General features: G+C 42.3%; 1 protein-coding gene across 1 annotated transcript in view; it reads right to left on the reverse strand.

The window, feature by feature from the left end:
• Window positions 1-312: 312 nt before the first annotated feature.
• Window positions 313-12662, reverse strand: part of LOC135550435 (transmembrane protein 164-like) — a 62223-nt gene continuing 49873 nt past the window's right edge. Inside the window, exons 4-6 of the mRNA XM_064981226.1 lie at window positions 10958-11036; window positions 7431-7531; window positions 313-3313 (exon numbers count right to left, since the gene is read on the reverse strand). Coding sequence (XP_064837298.1) covers window positions 3110-3313; window positions 7431-7531; window positions 10958-11036 — 384 coding nt within the window. The 3' untranslated portion in view covers window positions 313-3109. The remainder of the gene's footprint in view (window positions 3314-7430; window positions 7532-10957; window positions 11037-12662) is intronic.

Below are 12662 nucleotides of genomic sequence, written 5' to 3' on the forward strand. Positions count from 1 at the left end.
TGAGCAATGGCTGTGGAGATAATGTAGTTAAACATTTATTACCTTTAAATCATTTATCCAATAAAAAATGTAAAACCAAGTGAAAATATACAATTGTGTGCGCATGTTTTGTGTCATGGGTGTTTTATTACAATCCAACATGGAGTTGGAGCTTGATTGAATGTTATACAATACACAAGGTTATATTTACAGCTTGGATAATATTGTTGGTGGTACACATTGGTAGTAGAGGTGTTCCCCCTTACTCTTTTGAGCACGATATAAATCCAATGAATTATTTACTAGTTCCTGAGCTATTCACTGAGAAGACCATTTAAGGGCAGAAATCACATTTATTGTCAATACAGCACATTGCACATCCACCCAGAAAAGTACAAAAGTATACCATATCCCTTGTTTTTCTAATGTGTAAGGGAATCCCTTATTACAAAATGGGATCGATCGAAGTGATAGGGAATAGGAAATTGTATTTAAAACAGTTACTTCCCTTAAAACAGGGTTTCCCAATGACTGTCCCGAAGTAGAGCTATGCAGGTAATCAATAAACAGATACATTAAACAAAGTATGTGATCGGTTATGTAGATATATGGACTGAAATTGGGCTGCCCCTTAAAAATAACCAACACCCAGAATGTAGATTGAAGTGTAATGTATAGAACAGGCATTTGATTGAGAACTGACGTTACACATTCATTTCATCTGCAACCTTGATAATAAACCACTGAATATGCCCCATGATCAAAAGGCTCTTCAATCTGTATCACTGAAGTCAACATATGAAGCGTTTACCGCTAACAATGCCTTTACATTTCAATCACGCTGTAATGCCGAACTTCCGCAATACGGATTTAATAGAGCCCTAAATCCCTTTAATGAATTATCTCTGAAGGCCATCTCTACCTTTCAGATCCCCTCTCTCAACAGGCACAGGACATCGCTCCTCTCACCCTTTTGACAACTGTGCTGTATCCAAAACCTAGTGCATTCAGAAAGTATCCAGACCCCTTGGCTTTTTCCACATTTTGTTACATTATAGCCTTATTTTAAAATGGATTAAATAAAACAAATCCTCAGCAATCTATACAAAATACCCCATAACGACAAAGCAAAAATGTTTGCACATTTAAAAAAAAGAAATAACTTATTTACATAAGTATTCAGACCCTTTGCTACGAGACTCTAAATTGAGCTCAGGTGCATCCAGTTTCCATTGACCATCCTTGAGATGTTTCTACAACTTGGAGTCCACCTGTGATAAATTCAATTGATTGGACATGATTTGGAAAGGCACACACTTGTCTATATAAAAAGGTCCCACATTAACTGCAATTTCAGAGCAAAAACCAAGCTGAGGTTAAAGGACTTGTCCGTAGAGCTCAGAGACAGGATTGTGTTGAGGCACAGATCTGGGGAAGGATACCAAAACATTTCTGCAGCATTTAAGGTCCCCAAGAACACAGTGGCCTGCATCATTCTTAAATGGAAGAGATTTGAGTGGCCAGGCTGAAGCCACTCCTTAGTGAAAGGCACATGACAGCCCGCTTGGAGTTTGCAAAAAGACACCTAAAGGACACTCAGACCATGAGAAACAAGATTCTCTGGTCTGATGAAAACAAGATTGAACTCTTTGGCCTGAATGCCAAGCGTCACATCTGGAGGAAACCTGGCACCCTCCCTACAGTGAAGCATGGTGGTGGCAGCAGCATGCTGTGGGGGTGTTTTCCAGCAGTAAGGTCTGGGAGACTAGTCAGGATCGAGGGAAAGATGAACGGAGCAAAGTACAGATGACAACCTGCTCCAGAGCGCTCAGGACCTCGGACTGGGGTGAAGGTTCACCTTCCAACAGGACAACGGCCCAAAGCACACAGCCAAGACAACACAGGAGGAGCTTCGGGGCAAGTCTCAGAATGTCCTTGAGTGGCCCAGCCAGAGCACAGATTTTTACCCGATCAAACAACTGCAGAGAAGAATGGGGAAAAACTCCCCAAATACAGGTGTGCCTAGCTTGTGGCAATGTACCCATTAAGGCTTGAGGCTGTAATTACTGCCAAATGTGAACAAAGTACTGAGTAAAGGGTTTGAATGTAAGGGCTCTGAATACTTTCAGAAGGCACTGTAGGTATTTGTTAATTTCATAACTTTGCAAGAATTTCTAAAAACCTGTTTTTGCTTGGTCATTGTGGGGTATTGTGTGTAGATGTATTACATGTTTTTTTCCCAGCAATTTTAGAATAAGGCTGTAAGCTAACAACATTTGGAAAAAGTCAAGGGGTCTGAATACTTTAAAGGCACTGTACATCAAGATACCTTCCTGTAATTTCCCTTCGTCCATAATGATCCAACAGGACAAACACTTGTCTGTAAAAAGGCCCCTTACATTCTCTTTCGCCTCTGCAGTTCAGTAAAATCAGTGATTGAGAGATGGGACAAAGATGCAGGAGCCCTCTCATTTATACCACTTGATCCAGCAAAGACGTGAGGAACAGGTTTCTTTTTGTCAGCAGAGGCTGTGCCCACAGATATGACAGATACAAATGCATCACCACCGTTACTCTAACAAACAAAATATCACAAAGTGATGGCTTTTACAATGGATTAAACATGTCAAAGATAACGTTATCTTAAATACAAACACAAAATGGCAACTTGACCCATACCTGGGCCAACTGTCATAGCAAGCACAAATTAAGAGTTTAAGGTGTACAGTAACAATGACAATTCAGTAATATGTAGGCTAGCCCCATTTTTCTGAACATAACTACAAAAGGCAACTTTAGAAAAAAAAAGTAACTTTTAGAAACATGAGTAACTCCGGTTCAGGAAATCTGACCAAAACAAAAGAAAAGGGTAATTTCCCCTGGCCAGCCCCACACCAATTACTACCAACTCCAGCAGTCTCCCCATCATGTGTGCATGCAAACAATGCAAGCCATCCCTAACACAAAAATAATAACTTTGTTTAATTTCACCCTGAAATGCCTAATTCTTTACAGTAAAAAAAGGTAAGTTGTACAAGATGCATTAAAAATGTTGATAGAAAATCCCAACGTAAGAACAGGCATTGGATTTAAAAAGGCTACGTCCGTGTGAGTCTGTTTGTCGGTCTGTTCAGTCGACCTTGCTGCGAAGTCTTGCGGTGTCCAGCAGGTACCTGCAGGTGGGGCCGGTGTGGTAAGAGAAGAGGGTCAGGGCCTTCCCATGGACCAGGGTCAGTAGGGTCTGGTGACCCGCAGCCCAAACCCGGTACCAAGGCCCGTAAAATGGGTCAGACACCGCTGGACACAACATGTTATTCAGGTTGACCTCGGTCATCTGGGAAGAGTGAGAGAAAAAGAGAAGTGAGAGACTAGCTAGCAGAAACACAGAGGCCTTGCTTGGTATTTGTTTCATTTGTAACTTCAGTCAGGCAATAAGAGAGAAGAGCAGTCAGCTGTGTTACGCAGCTCATTAGACATGCTAGTGTGTCATGTACAGTGCCTTCAGAAATATTTACACCCCTCGACTTACTCCACTTTGTTGTGTAACAGACGGGAATCAAAATAGATTAAATAGATTTAACCCATCTACACACAATACCCCATAATGACAAAAATGTTTTAGAAATGTACACAAGTATTCACACCCCTGAGTCAATACATGTTAGAATCACCTTTGACAGCAATTGCAGCTGTGAGTCTTCTGGGTAAGTCTAAGAGCTTTGCACACCTGGATTGTACAAAGTTTGCACATTCTTTTTAAAATTCTTCAAGCTCTTTGAAGTTAGTTGTTGATCATTGCTCGACAACCATTTTCAAGCCTTACCATAGATTTTCAAGCCGATTTAAATCAAAAATAACTAGGGCGCTCATGAACATTCAATGCCGTCTTGGTAAGTAACTCCAGTATATTTCGCCTTGTGTTTTAGGTTATTGTCCTGCTGAAAGCTGAACTTGTCTCCCAGTGTCTGTTTGAAAGCAGACTGAACAAGGTTATCCTCTAGGATTGTGTGCTTAGCTCTATTCCGTTTATTTTTATCATAAAAAACTCCCTAGTTCTTGCCGATGACATGCATACCCATAACATGATGCAGCCACCACCATGCCTGAAAATATGAAGAGTGGTACTTAGTGACGTGTCTCCTATCACAGCCATTAAACTGTAACTGTTTTAAAGTCACCGTTGGCCTCATATTGAAATCCCTGAGTAGTTTCCTTCCTCTCTGGCAACTGAGTTAGGAAGGACACCTGTATCTTTGTAGTGACTGGGTGTATTGATACACCAACCAAAGTGTAAATAATACCTTCACCATGTTCAAATGGATATTCAATGTCTTTTGTTTTTGTACCCATCTATCAATAGGTGCCCTTCTTTGCAATTGAATCTGTGCTTGAAATGCACTGCTCAACTGAAGGACCTTACAGATAATTGTATGTGTGGGGTAAAGAGATGAGGTAGTCATTCAAAAATCATGTTAAACACGTCCATGCAACTTATGTGACTTGTTACACACATTTCTACTCCTGAACTTATTTAGACTTGCATTAACAACAGGGCTGAATACTTATTGACTCAAGACATTTCAGCGTTTCATTCTTTATTCATTTGTAAAAATGTCTAAACATAATTTCACTTTGACATTATGGGGTATTGTGTTTAGGCCAGTGACACAAAAATCTCAATTGAATCCATTTTAAATTCAGGCTGTGTAACATAAGTCTGTAAATACTTTCTGAAGGCACCATCTTTACTCAAACTCTTTATCCAGATCCTGTATCCATCCAGCATCATGTTTATGTTGAATCCTATTAAAATAACTGTCATGCACATTCTATGTTTTTATCTTACTTCACTTCCTGTGTCCTGTACAATGCTGTATCAATTTGGGATTCACAATTTGGTCGATTCTGCTGCAGACTAACCGACCCTAGTTAACTTGTCAACAAACGGTATAAAAATGTTCAAAGAGTAAAATGACGTGACCAACAAAAAAAAGACTATGGATGTATACAAGGAATATACATTTTTCCATTAAGAGCTTTAAGCTTTGTTTTGCCTTCAATAGACTGAACTGCTGTTTGTGGTGCACCAGCTGTTTGTGGGTCTTGCATGTTAATGGCCTGTTATTGAATATGCAACGGCTGTAACGAAGCAGCTAATAAAACGTCATTTTCAAACATTTACCAAAATGCAATTTGCGGGAAACACAGTTCTAAACAGCGCATTTAATTATTATTATTATTTTTTTTAATTTAACCTTTATTTAACTAATGCGAGCGGTTCCATGTGACAGATCGAAAATAAATAACTAGGATTGTGCCTTTCGCTTCTGGACAACCGAAGAAAGTTGATATGAAAACCAATAGAACAGGGAGAGAAAAGCTGGTTAGACTACTGCAATGCTCTACTTTCTGGCTACCCGGATAAAGCACTAAATAAACTTCAGTTAGTGCTAAATACGGCTGCTAGAATCCTGACTAGAACCAAGAAATGTGATCATATTACTCCAGTGCTAGCCTCCCTACACTGGCTTCCTGTCAAGGCAAGGGCTGATTTCAAGGTTTTACTGCTAACCTACAAAGCATTACATGGGCTTGCTCCTACCCATCTCTCTGATTTGGTCCTGCCGTACACACCTACGCTACGGTCACCAGACGCAGGCCTCCTAATTGTCCCTAGAATTTCTAAGCAAACAGCTGGAGGCAGGGCTTTCTCCTATAGAGCTCCATTTTTATGGAATGGTCTGCCTACCCATGTAAGAGACGCAAACTCGGTCTCAACCTTTAAGTCTTTACTAAAGACTCATCTCTTCAGTGGGTCATATGATTGAGTGTAGTCTGGCCCAGGAGTGGGAAGGTGAACGGAAAGGCTCTGGAGCAACGAACCACCCTTGCTGTCTCTGCCTGGCCGGTTCCCCTCTTTCCACTGGGATTCTCTGCCTCTAACCCTATTACAGGGGCTGAGTCACTGGCTTACTAGGGCTCTTTCATACCGTCCCTAGGAGGGGTGCGTCACTTGAGTGGGTTGAGTCACTGATGTGATCTTCCTGTCTGGGTTGGCGCCCCCCCTTGGGTTGTGCCGTGGTGGAGATCTTTGTGGGCTATACTCGGCCTTGTCTCAGGATGGTAAGTTGGTGGTTGAAGATATCACTCTAGTGGTGGGTGCGGTTATATCCTTCCTGTTTGGCCCTGACCGGGGGTGTCCTCGGATGGGGCCAGTGTCTCCTGACCCCTCCTGTCTCAGCCTCCAGTATTTATGCTGCAGTAGTTTGTGTCGGGGGGCTAGGGTCAGTTTGTTATATCTGGAGTACTTCTCCTGTCCTATCCGGTGTCCTGTGTGAATTTAAGTATGCCCTCTCTAATTCTCTCTTTCTCCCTCTGAGGACCTGAGCCCGAGGACCATGCCTCAGGACTACCTGACATGATGACTCCTTGCTGTCCCCAGTCCACCTGGCCGTGCTGCTGCTCCAGTTTCAACTGTTCTGCCTGTGATTATTATTATTTGACCATGTTGGTCATTTATGAACATTTGAACATCTTGGCCATGTTCTGTTATAATCTCCACCCGGCACAGCCAGAAGAGGACTGGCCACCCCACATAGCCTGGTTCTTCTCTAGGTTTCTTCCTAGGTTTTGGCCTTTCCAGGGAGTTTTCCCTAGCCACCGTGCTTCTACACCGGCATTGCTTGCTGTTTGGGGTTTTAGGCTGGGTTTCTGTACAGCACTTTGAGATATCAGCTGATGTACGAAGGGCTATATAAATCAATGATTTGATTAAATGGCATAAGGAAGTCTTTATAAAATAATTTCTTCCAAATTACTATGGTTGGATTTTGGCTACCTTACTTTGAAGCAAGGTAAGACCTTCCTCATTATTTTAAGTAAATATAGCCTGCCTACCGTTGACTATAGCCTGCCTACCGTTGACTGTAGCCTGCCTACCGTTGACTATAGCCTATGCACTCGAATGGAGAATGGGAGGCGCGCTTTAAAAGACAAGTTGAGATTGAGAAATAGTAGCTCTTAAAATCGTGACCATCAAAATAGTTAACATGCGATTGCATTTAGAATTGTTGTATTGTGCAGAAGAGGTCTGTGGTACCTCAGACAAGTGATGGGCCAATCCAATCCTCAAACTAAACTCTGTATGCTGTGCGCATGTGATAAAATACATGATGACTAAAGACAATACACACGCGTTAATTTAATTCCACTAAATTATGTACATTTCCCTATAGAGGTAAACACGACCAGTCGAATGTACTTTCGGCGGATAAACATTTAATGGTTAACCTCCCTAGCATCAATATATGATCTATGTCTATAGGGTACAAATCTTGTCAACATCCTGTATTTCTGTGTCATGTGCCTCATGTTACTGGCCTCTCCTTTAAGAGCGAGGGGAGCCGTTTCACCAAGTGTCCAGTAGAGGGCTCCCTCAATTAGTCTCTTACCAGGCCCAGGCCCTGCAGGAACAGGAAGTGATAGAGGAACAAGATGCCAGTGGAGAGGATAGCCCACCACATGTCCCCTAAGGGCTCTGGCTTGTACACACCTGCAGTGGGAGAGAATAGACAATGTATGAACATTATACAAAAAACAGAGCTGAAGATCCTGTTATGGATTGCTTTCAGTTTATTGGCAGGGAGATGAATCACTATTGATATTCTTACTCCCCTCTTCAAAGAATACAGCTGGCAGTGGATATTTTTCTTCAAGAGACCATGCTTTCCCACTTTGTTCAAAACCAGTGCTGACGAGGGATGGTGGTGTCGAGCTTGTTTGCTGTTTCACAAGCATAATCACATGGAGCCTTTGCATTCATGAGGCCCTGCCTACCCCTAGATCCCCATGTAACCCTCCTCCTCTCTCTGAGCCTGTGGGTGTCTCCAACAGAGGATTGATTGAAAACAGGTCCATGTGTTGAGGCATTTTTCCACCCCTGTGCTCTAGTGGAGACAGAGTCAATTAAGTCCGGGCCAGAGAGAGACAGCCCAGCAGTACAGAGCCAGGAACAGAGTGGAAGGGTGGAGAGGGGAGGGGGAGCTGAAGGAACAAGCCCTCCATTCATTGTTCCCTCGCTTGCTCTCAACCCAAAGCCCAGTGGACTAGATAGCACTCTACCATCACAATGCACAGAGAGCCAGTACAGACAACCAGATACACAGAGATTCCTTATCATCGAGTCATCATGAGCTTGGCTAGGATTCTGAGCTCTCTCTTTGTCTCACTGCCATTTCACATCAGCCATTGGAGCAGAATGCATAGACATGGAGTTCCCCTCCCCGCTTTTGGGACTCAGGGCAGAGTGACTCACAAATTCCACTGTATAATTGACAGAGCAGTATCCTATCAAATACAGATGTTGCCACCAGGCAACATGAAGTCATAACGTACTGTGAACTCTACAGTACAGCTATGGGCTTGGTTGCACTGTAGTTGTGTTGTTTAGCTCACCTCCACCCAGCTCTTTGGAAAGCAACTTTTCATTTATACATCTACAACACATGGAAACTGCTATGACAGCCCACCCCTATTGTTTAGGGATATGAATCCTTCCTTATGTTCAAAGATATGTTACACGTACGAGTATGATACGGACTCAGTTGTTCCAAATTGGTGTGAATCTGTTAGGGTGTTCGTGATCTTGTCGATTTTCTTTAAAGTGGTCACATTTTAAGCAGTTTAGCTTAACTGTATTGGAGAGAAATAGTAAATCACAGATCGAGAGCTCATTCAATTCTCTTTCGTTCAAATTGTAGTCCAGACTTTTGTTGTCAGTTGGGGAGCTAATTTGAACAACATAGGCCACCATAGTATTTTCTTCTGAATTGCTGTCAGGTAAATGATTACTCTTTTTCATAACCATATTATATGTTCTGCTTTGGATGCTAAACATCTTTTTTTTTAAATGATGGAATGTCAACATGGGTGTTGAGGCCATGCACAGAACAGCAAGCTGGCAGGCATATTCACTGTCATTTCAACCTCTCCTTGTTCCAGTCTAATCTCCACATGTTTTAAGCTTATCACCATCATTCCTGTTCCCAAGAACTTTAAGGCTTCGTGCCACAATGACTAGCACTCAAATTTGTAATCAGGAAGTGCTTTGAGAGGCTGGTTATGGCACACAACTCCATCATCCCAGACACCCTAGACCCACTCCAGGGAGTAGTGTGTACACTCCAGTACATCACCGGGGCCAAGCTTCCTGCCATCCAGGATCTCTATACCAGGCGGTGTCAGAGGAAGGCCCTAAAAAATGTCAAAAAAGACTCCAGCCACCCGAGTCAGACTGTTCCCTCTCCTACCGCACAGCAGGCGTTACCGGAACGCCGCGTCTAGGTCCAAAAGGCTTCTTAACAGCTTCTACCCCCAAGCCATAAGACTGCTAAACAGCTAATCAAATAGCTACCAGGACTATTTGCCCCCCCCCCCCCCATTTATTTTACACTGCTGCTACTCTGTTTAGTATCCATCCAGAGTCACTTTACCTACTTGCACATATTACCTAAATTACCTCGACTAACCGGTGCCACCCGCGCAATGACTCTGTACTGGTACCCCCTGTATATAGCCTCGTTACTGTTATTTTACTGCTGCCCTTTAATTATTTGTTACTTTTATTTTTGACTTCTCTATTTTTTACTTAACACTTATTTTTCTTAACTGCATTGTTGGTTAAGGGCTTGTAAGTAAGCATTTCACTGTTGTATTTGGCGCATGTGACAAATTCAATTTCAACATACCGCCCAAACAGATCCAAATGCACTTCCACGGCACTCACCCACATAGATAAGAGGAATACCTATGAGAGAATGCTGTTCATTGAAAATAGCTTAGCGTTCAACACCATTGTCCCCTCCAAGCTCATCACCAAGCTTAAGACCCTGGGACTAAACACCTCCCTCTGCAACTGGATCCTGGACTTCCTGACAGGCCGACCCCAGGTGGTGAAGATAGGCAATAACACCTCCGCCATGCTGATCATCAACACCTGGGGCCCCACAGGGGTGTGTGCTTAGTCCCCTCCTGTACTGCCCGTTCATCCACGATTGTGTGGCCACACATGACTCCAACATCAAGTTAGCTGACTACACAAAGGTGGTAGGCCTGATCGCCAGCGACGATGACACACCCTACAGGGAGGTAGGTCAGTGACCTGTCAGTGTGGTGTTGGAACAACAACCTCTCCCTCAGTAAGACCGAGGAGCTGACATGCGCACAGTCGTGAAGGCAGGTTGAACAGGTTTGGCATCGACCCTCAAATCCTCAAAAAGGTTCTACAGCAGTACCATTGAGAGCATCTTGACTGGCTGCATCACTGCTTGGTGTGGCAATATCACCGCCCTCGATTACATGGTGCTACAGAGGGTGGTGCGGCCAGTCCAGTACATCACTGGGACCAAGCTCCCTGCCATCCAGGACCTCTATATCAGGCGGTGTGAAAGGAATGTCGGGAAAATCTCCAGCCACTCAAGCCATAGACTGTTCTCTCTGCTTCAGCACAGTTCTGCCCCTGAACAGGCAGTTAAGCCACTGTTCCTAGGCAGTCATTGAAAATAAGAATTTGTTCTTAACTGACTTGCCTAGTTAAATAAAGAAAATATATACTTTCTCGTGTCTATTTTGTCTATTTTTATTTGTGTGTTTGTTCTACCTTAACTACATTGTTATTGATTACTGCATTGTTGGGTTTATCGGTTGCAAGAAAGGCATTTCAATGTACTTATGCATGTGACCATTAAACTTGAAACTGGTTGCAAGAATGTCATCTCTACACTAGATGGCAGTCTGTCAGTTTTCCCCAGGTCTCCGCCTCTGTCAGTGCAACAATCTCACAACTGGGAGAAGGGTTTCGATTGGTTGAGTTAAGGTAGCAGTGATGAATAACTCAAATGGTTTCATTTCTAGTGAAGCACCCATGGAATGGCGACAACAGAGCACAGAATTTCACAAGTGCAAAAGAAGATGAACATACCTCCTTTCCTGAAGAGGTATACCGGAACCAGGTAGAGCATGGAATGCTGAATGTAGTAGACCTCCTTCTCAAACGGAAGCTGAACACAGACAAACAGAACAGATAAGTGTTCAGCATCTACATCAGCTTCATTTCAGCATATACACACACATACATGAGTGTTTGCCTTACTACATTGAATGTTAAACAATTGTACACAATTGTAATCAAAACATGGCTGGCGATTAGTCTGAATAAAAGTGCCCTTCTGGTTTCAGTTAGGCTAATTTCCCGTCAAAGAAAAAAAACAAGAGAACCATTCCCATAGGCATCAGACTAACAGCTCTGTAAAATGGCCAGCTCGCCTTCACAGTAAAAATGTGTGAGTGAGATTGTGGCTGGAGAGGAAAGGTGGTGTGTGTAAAGGAAACCCACAGGGTATACACACTCTCGACCAGCAGAAATAATCCATGCTGCTGCAGGGCTGCATGGTCTTAAGAGTTGATCACATAACGAAGCTATTCTTTACACTGAATGCAATCAATTCCTGTCCATATGGTGACTTCTCTTTTATTGCATTTACATCTAGGAGGAAAGAAAACTTTACTGATTTTTTTGTTTGTTGAAACAAATAATTAAAAAGCACAGATTAGGGTATGGGACAATATACAAAGGTTTTTGAGAAAGTTAAGAAAAAAGTAACTGCGTACACGTATTTATTGGTCTCTTAATTTTGATAAGAGATTAAAATGTAATGAATTGAAGGTTATTTGTTGATGTAAAAATCTAAATTTGTCATTAGATTTGGGGTGGGGTCGGAAGAAATTCTTGTGGGGACAAGAAAATGGGGTCCCTGCTAAAAAAAGTTAGAATACCACTGCCTTAGGTGATCGGTTATGACCTTATAGATGACTGTTTCTGTAGCGTAGACACAGAACTCTCCTCCAGCCTGCACAGACAGACAGGTGTGTGTGGAGCCTCAGTGTTGGTCAGGGGTTCCTCAGAGTTGCCGGTCACGTGCTGCTGTGGTTACTGGGCCAACACAAACCCTGCCTGCCTGCCAGACCACAATAAAAGGAGGTAGGAATTGGTGGCCACAGACCAAGAACAGGTTAAGGGAACTCAAATGTACTGAATAAGGCCAAAGTCACATGATGAGGCCTTAGTTACGTAAGTAGCCTTGGTCTTTACTGTTCAATTCCCCCTCCTATACATGAATTACAGTTGACAGCACGGCTGGAATCCTTGACTTGAGACATTCAAAGGGTGCATTTACTTCCTAATAAGACAAATCTTCTGAATGAACTAAAACAATTCTAAATGCTTATTGCGTATCAGAATGACAATGTTTTTTATTTTTTATTTAAATAAATAATAATAATAATAATAATAATAATAATAATTCGGTCCAACCTGGACGCCACATTAACAACCTTCAGGAAATAAAACCACATTTAATTTGGGTATTACTGAACTAGCAGAATGTGTTGTACGGTCTGGTTATTTACCACCATGTTTGCTTTGTTTAACTATTAATAACTTAATTAGAAATAAAGTATACAGTGCCTTCAGAAAGTATTCACACCACTTGACTTTTTCCACATTTTGTGTTACAGAATGAATTTAAAAAAAACTTACTAAATTGAGATTGTCACTGGCCTACACACACACATACAACCCCATAATATCAAAAGTGGAATTATGTTTTTAGAAACTTTTACAAATG

The sequence above is a fragment of the Oncorhynchus masou genome, chromosome 12 (genome assembly GCF_036934945.1).
Source record: "Oncorhynchus masou masou isolate Uvic2021 chromosome 12, UVic_Omas_1.1, whole genome shotgun sequence".
Classification (NCBI taxonomy): Eukaryota; Metazoa; Chordata; class Actinopteri; order Salmoniformes; family Salmonidae; genus Oncorhynchus; species Oncorhynchus masou.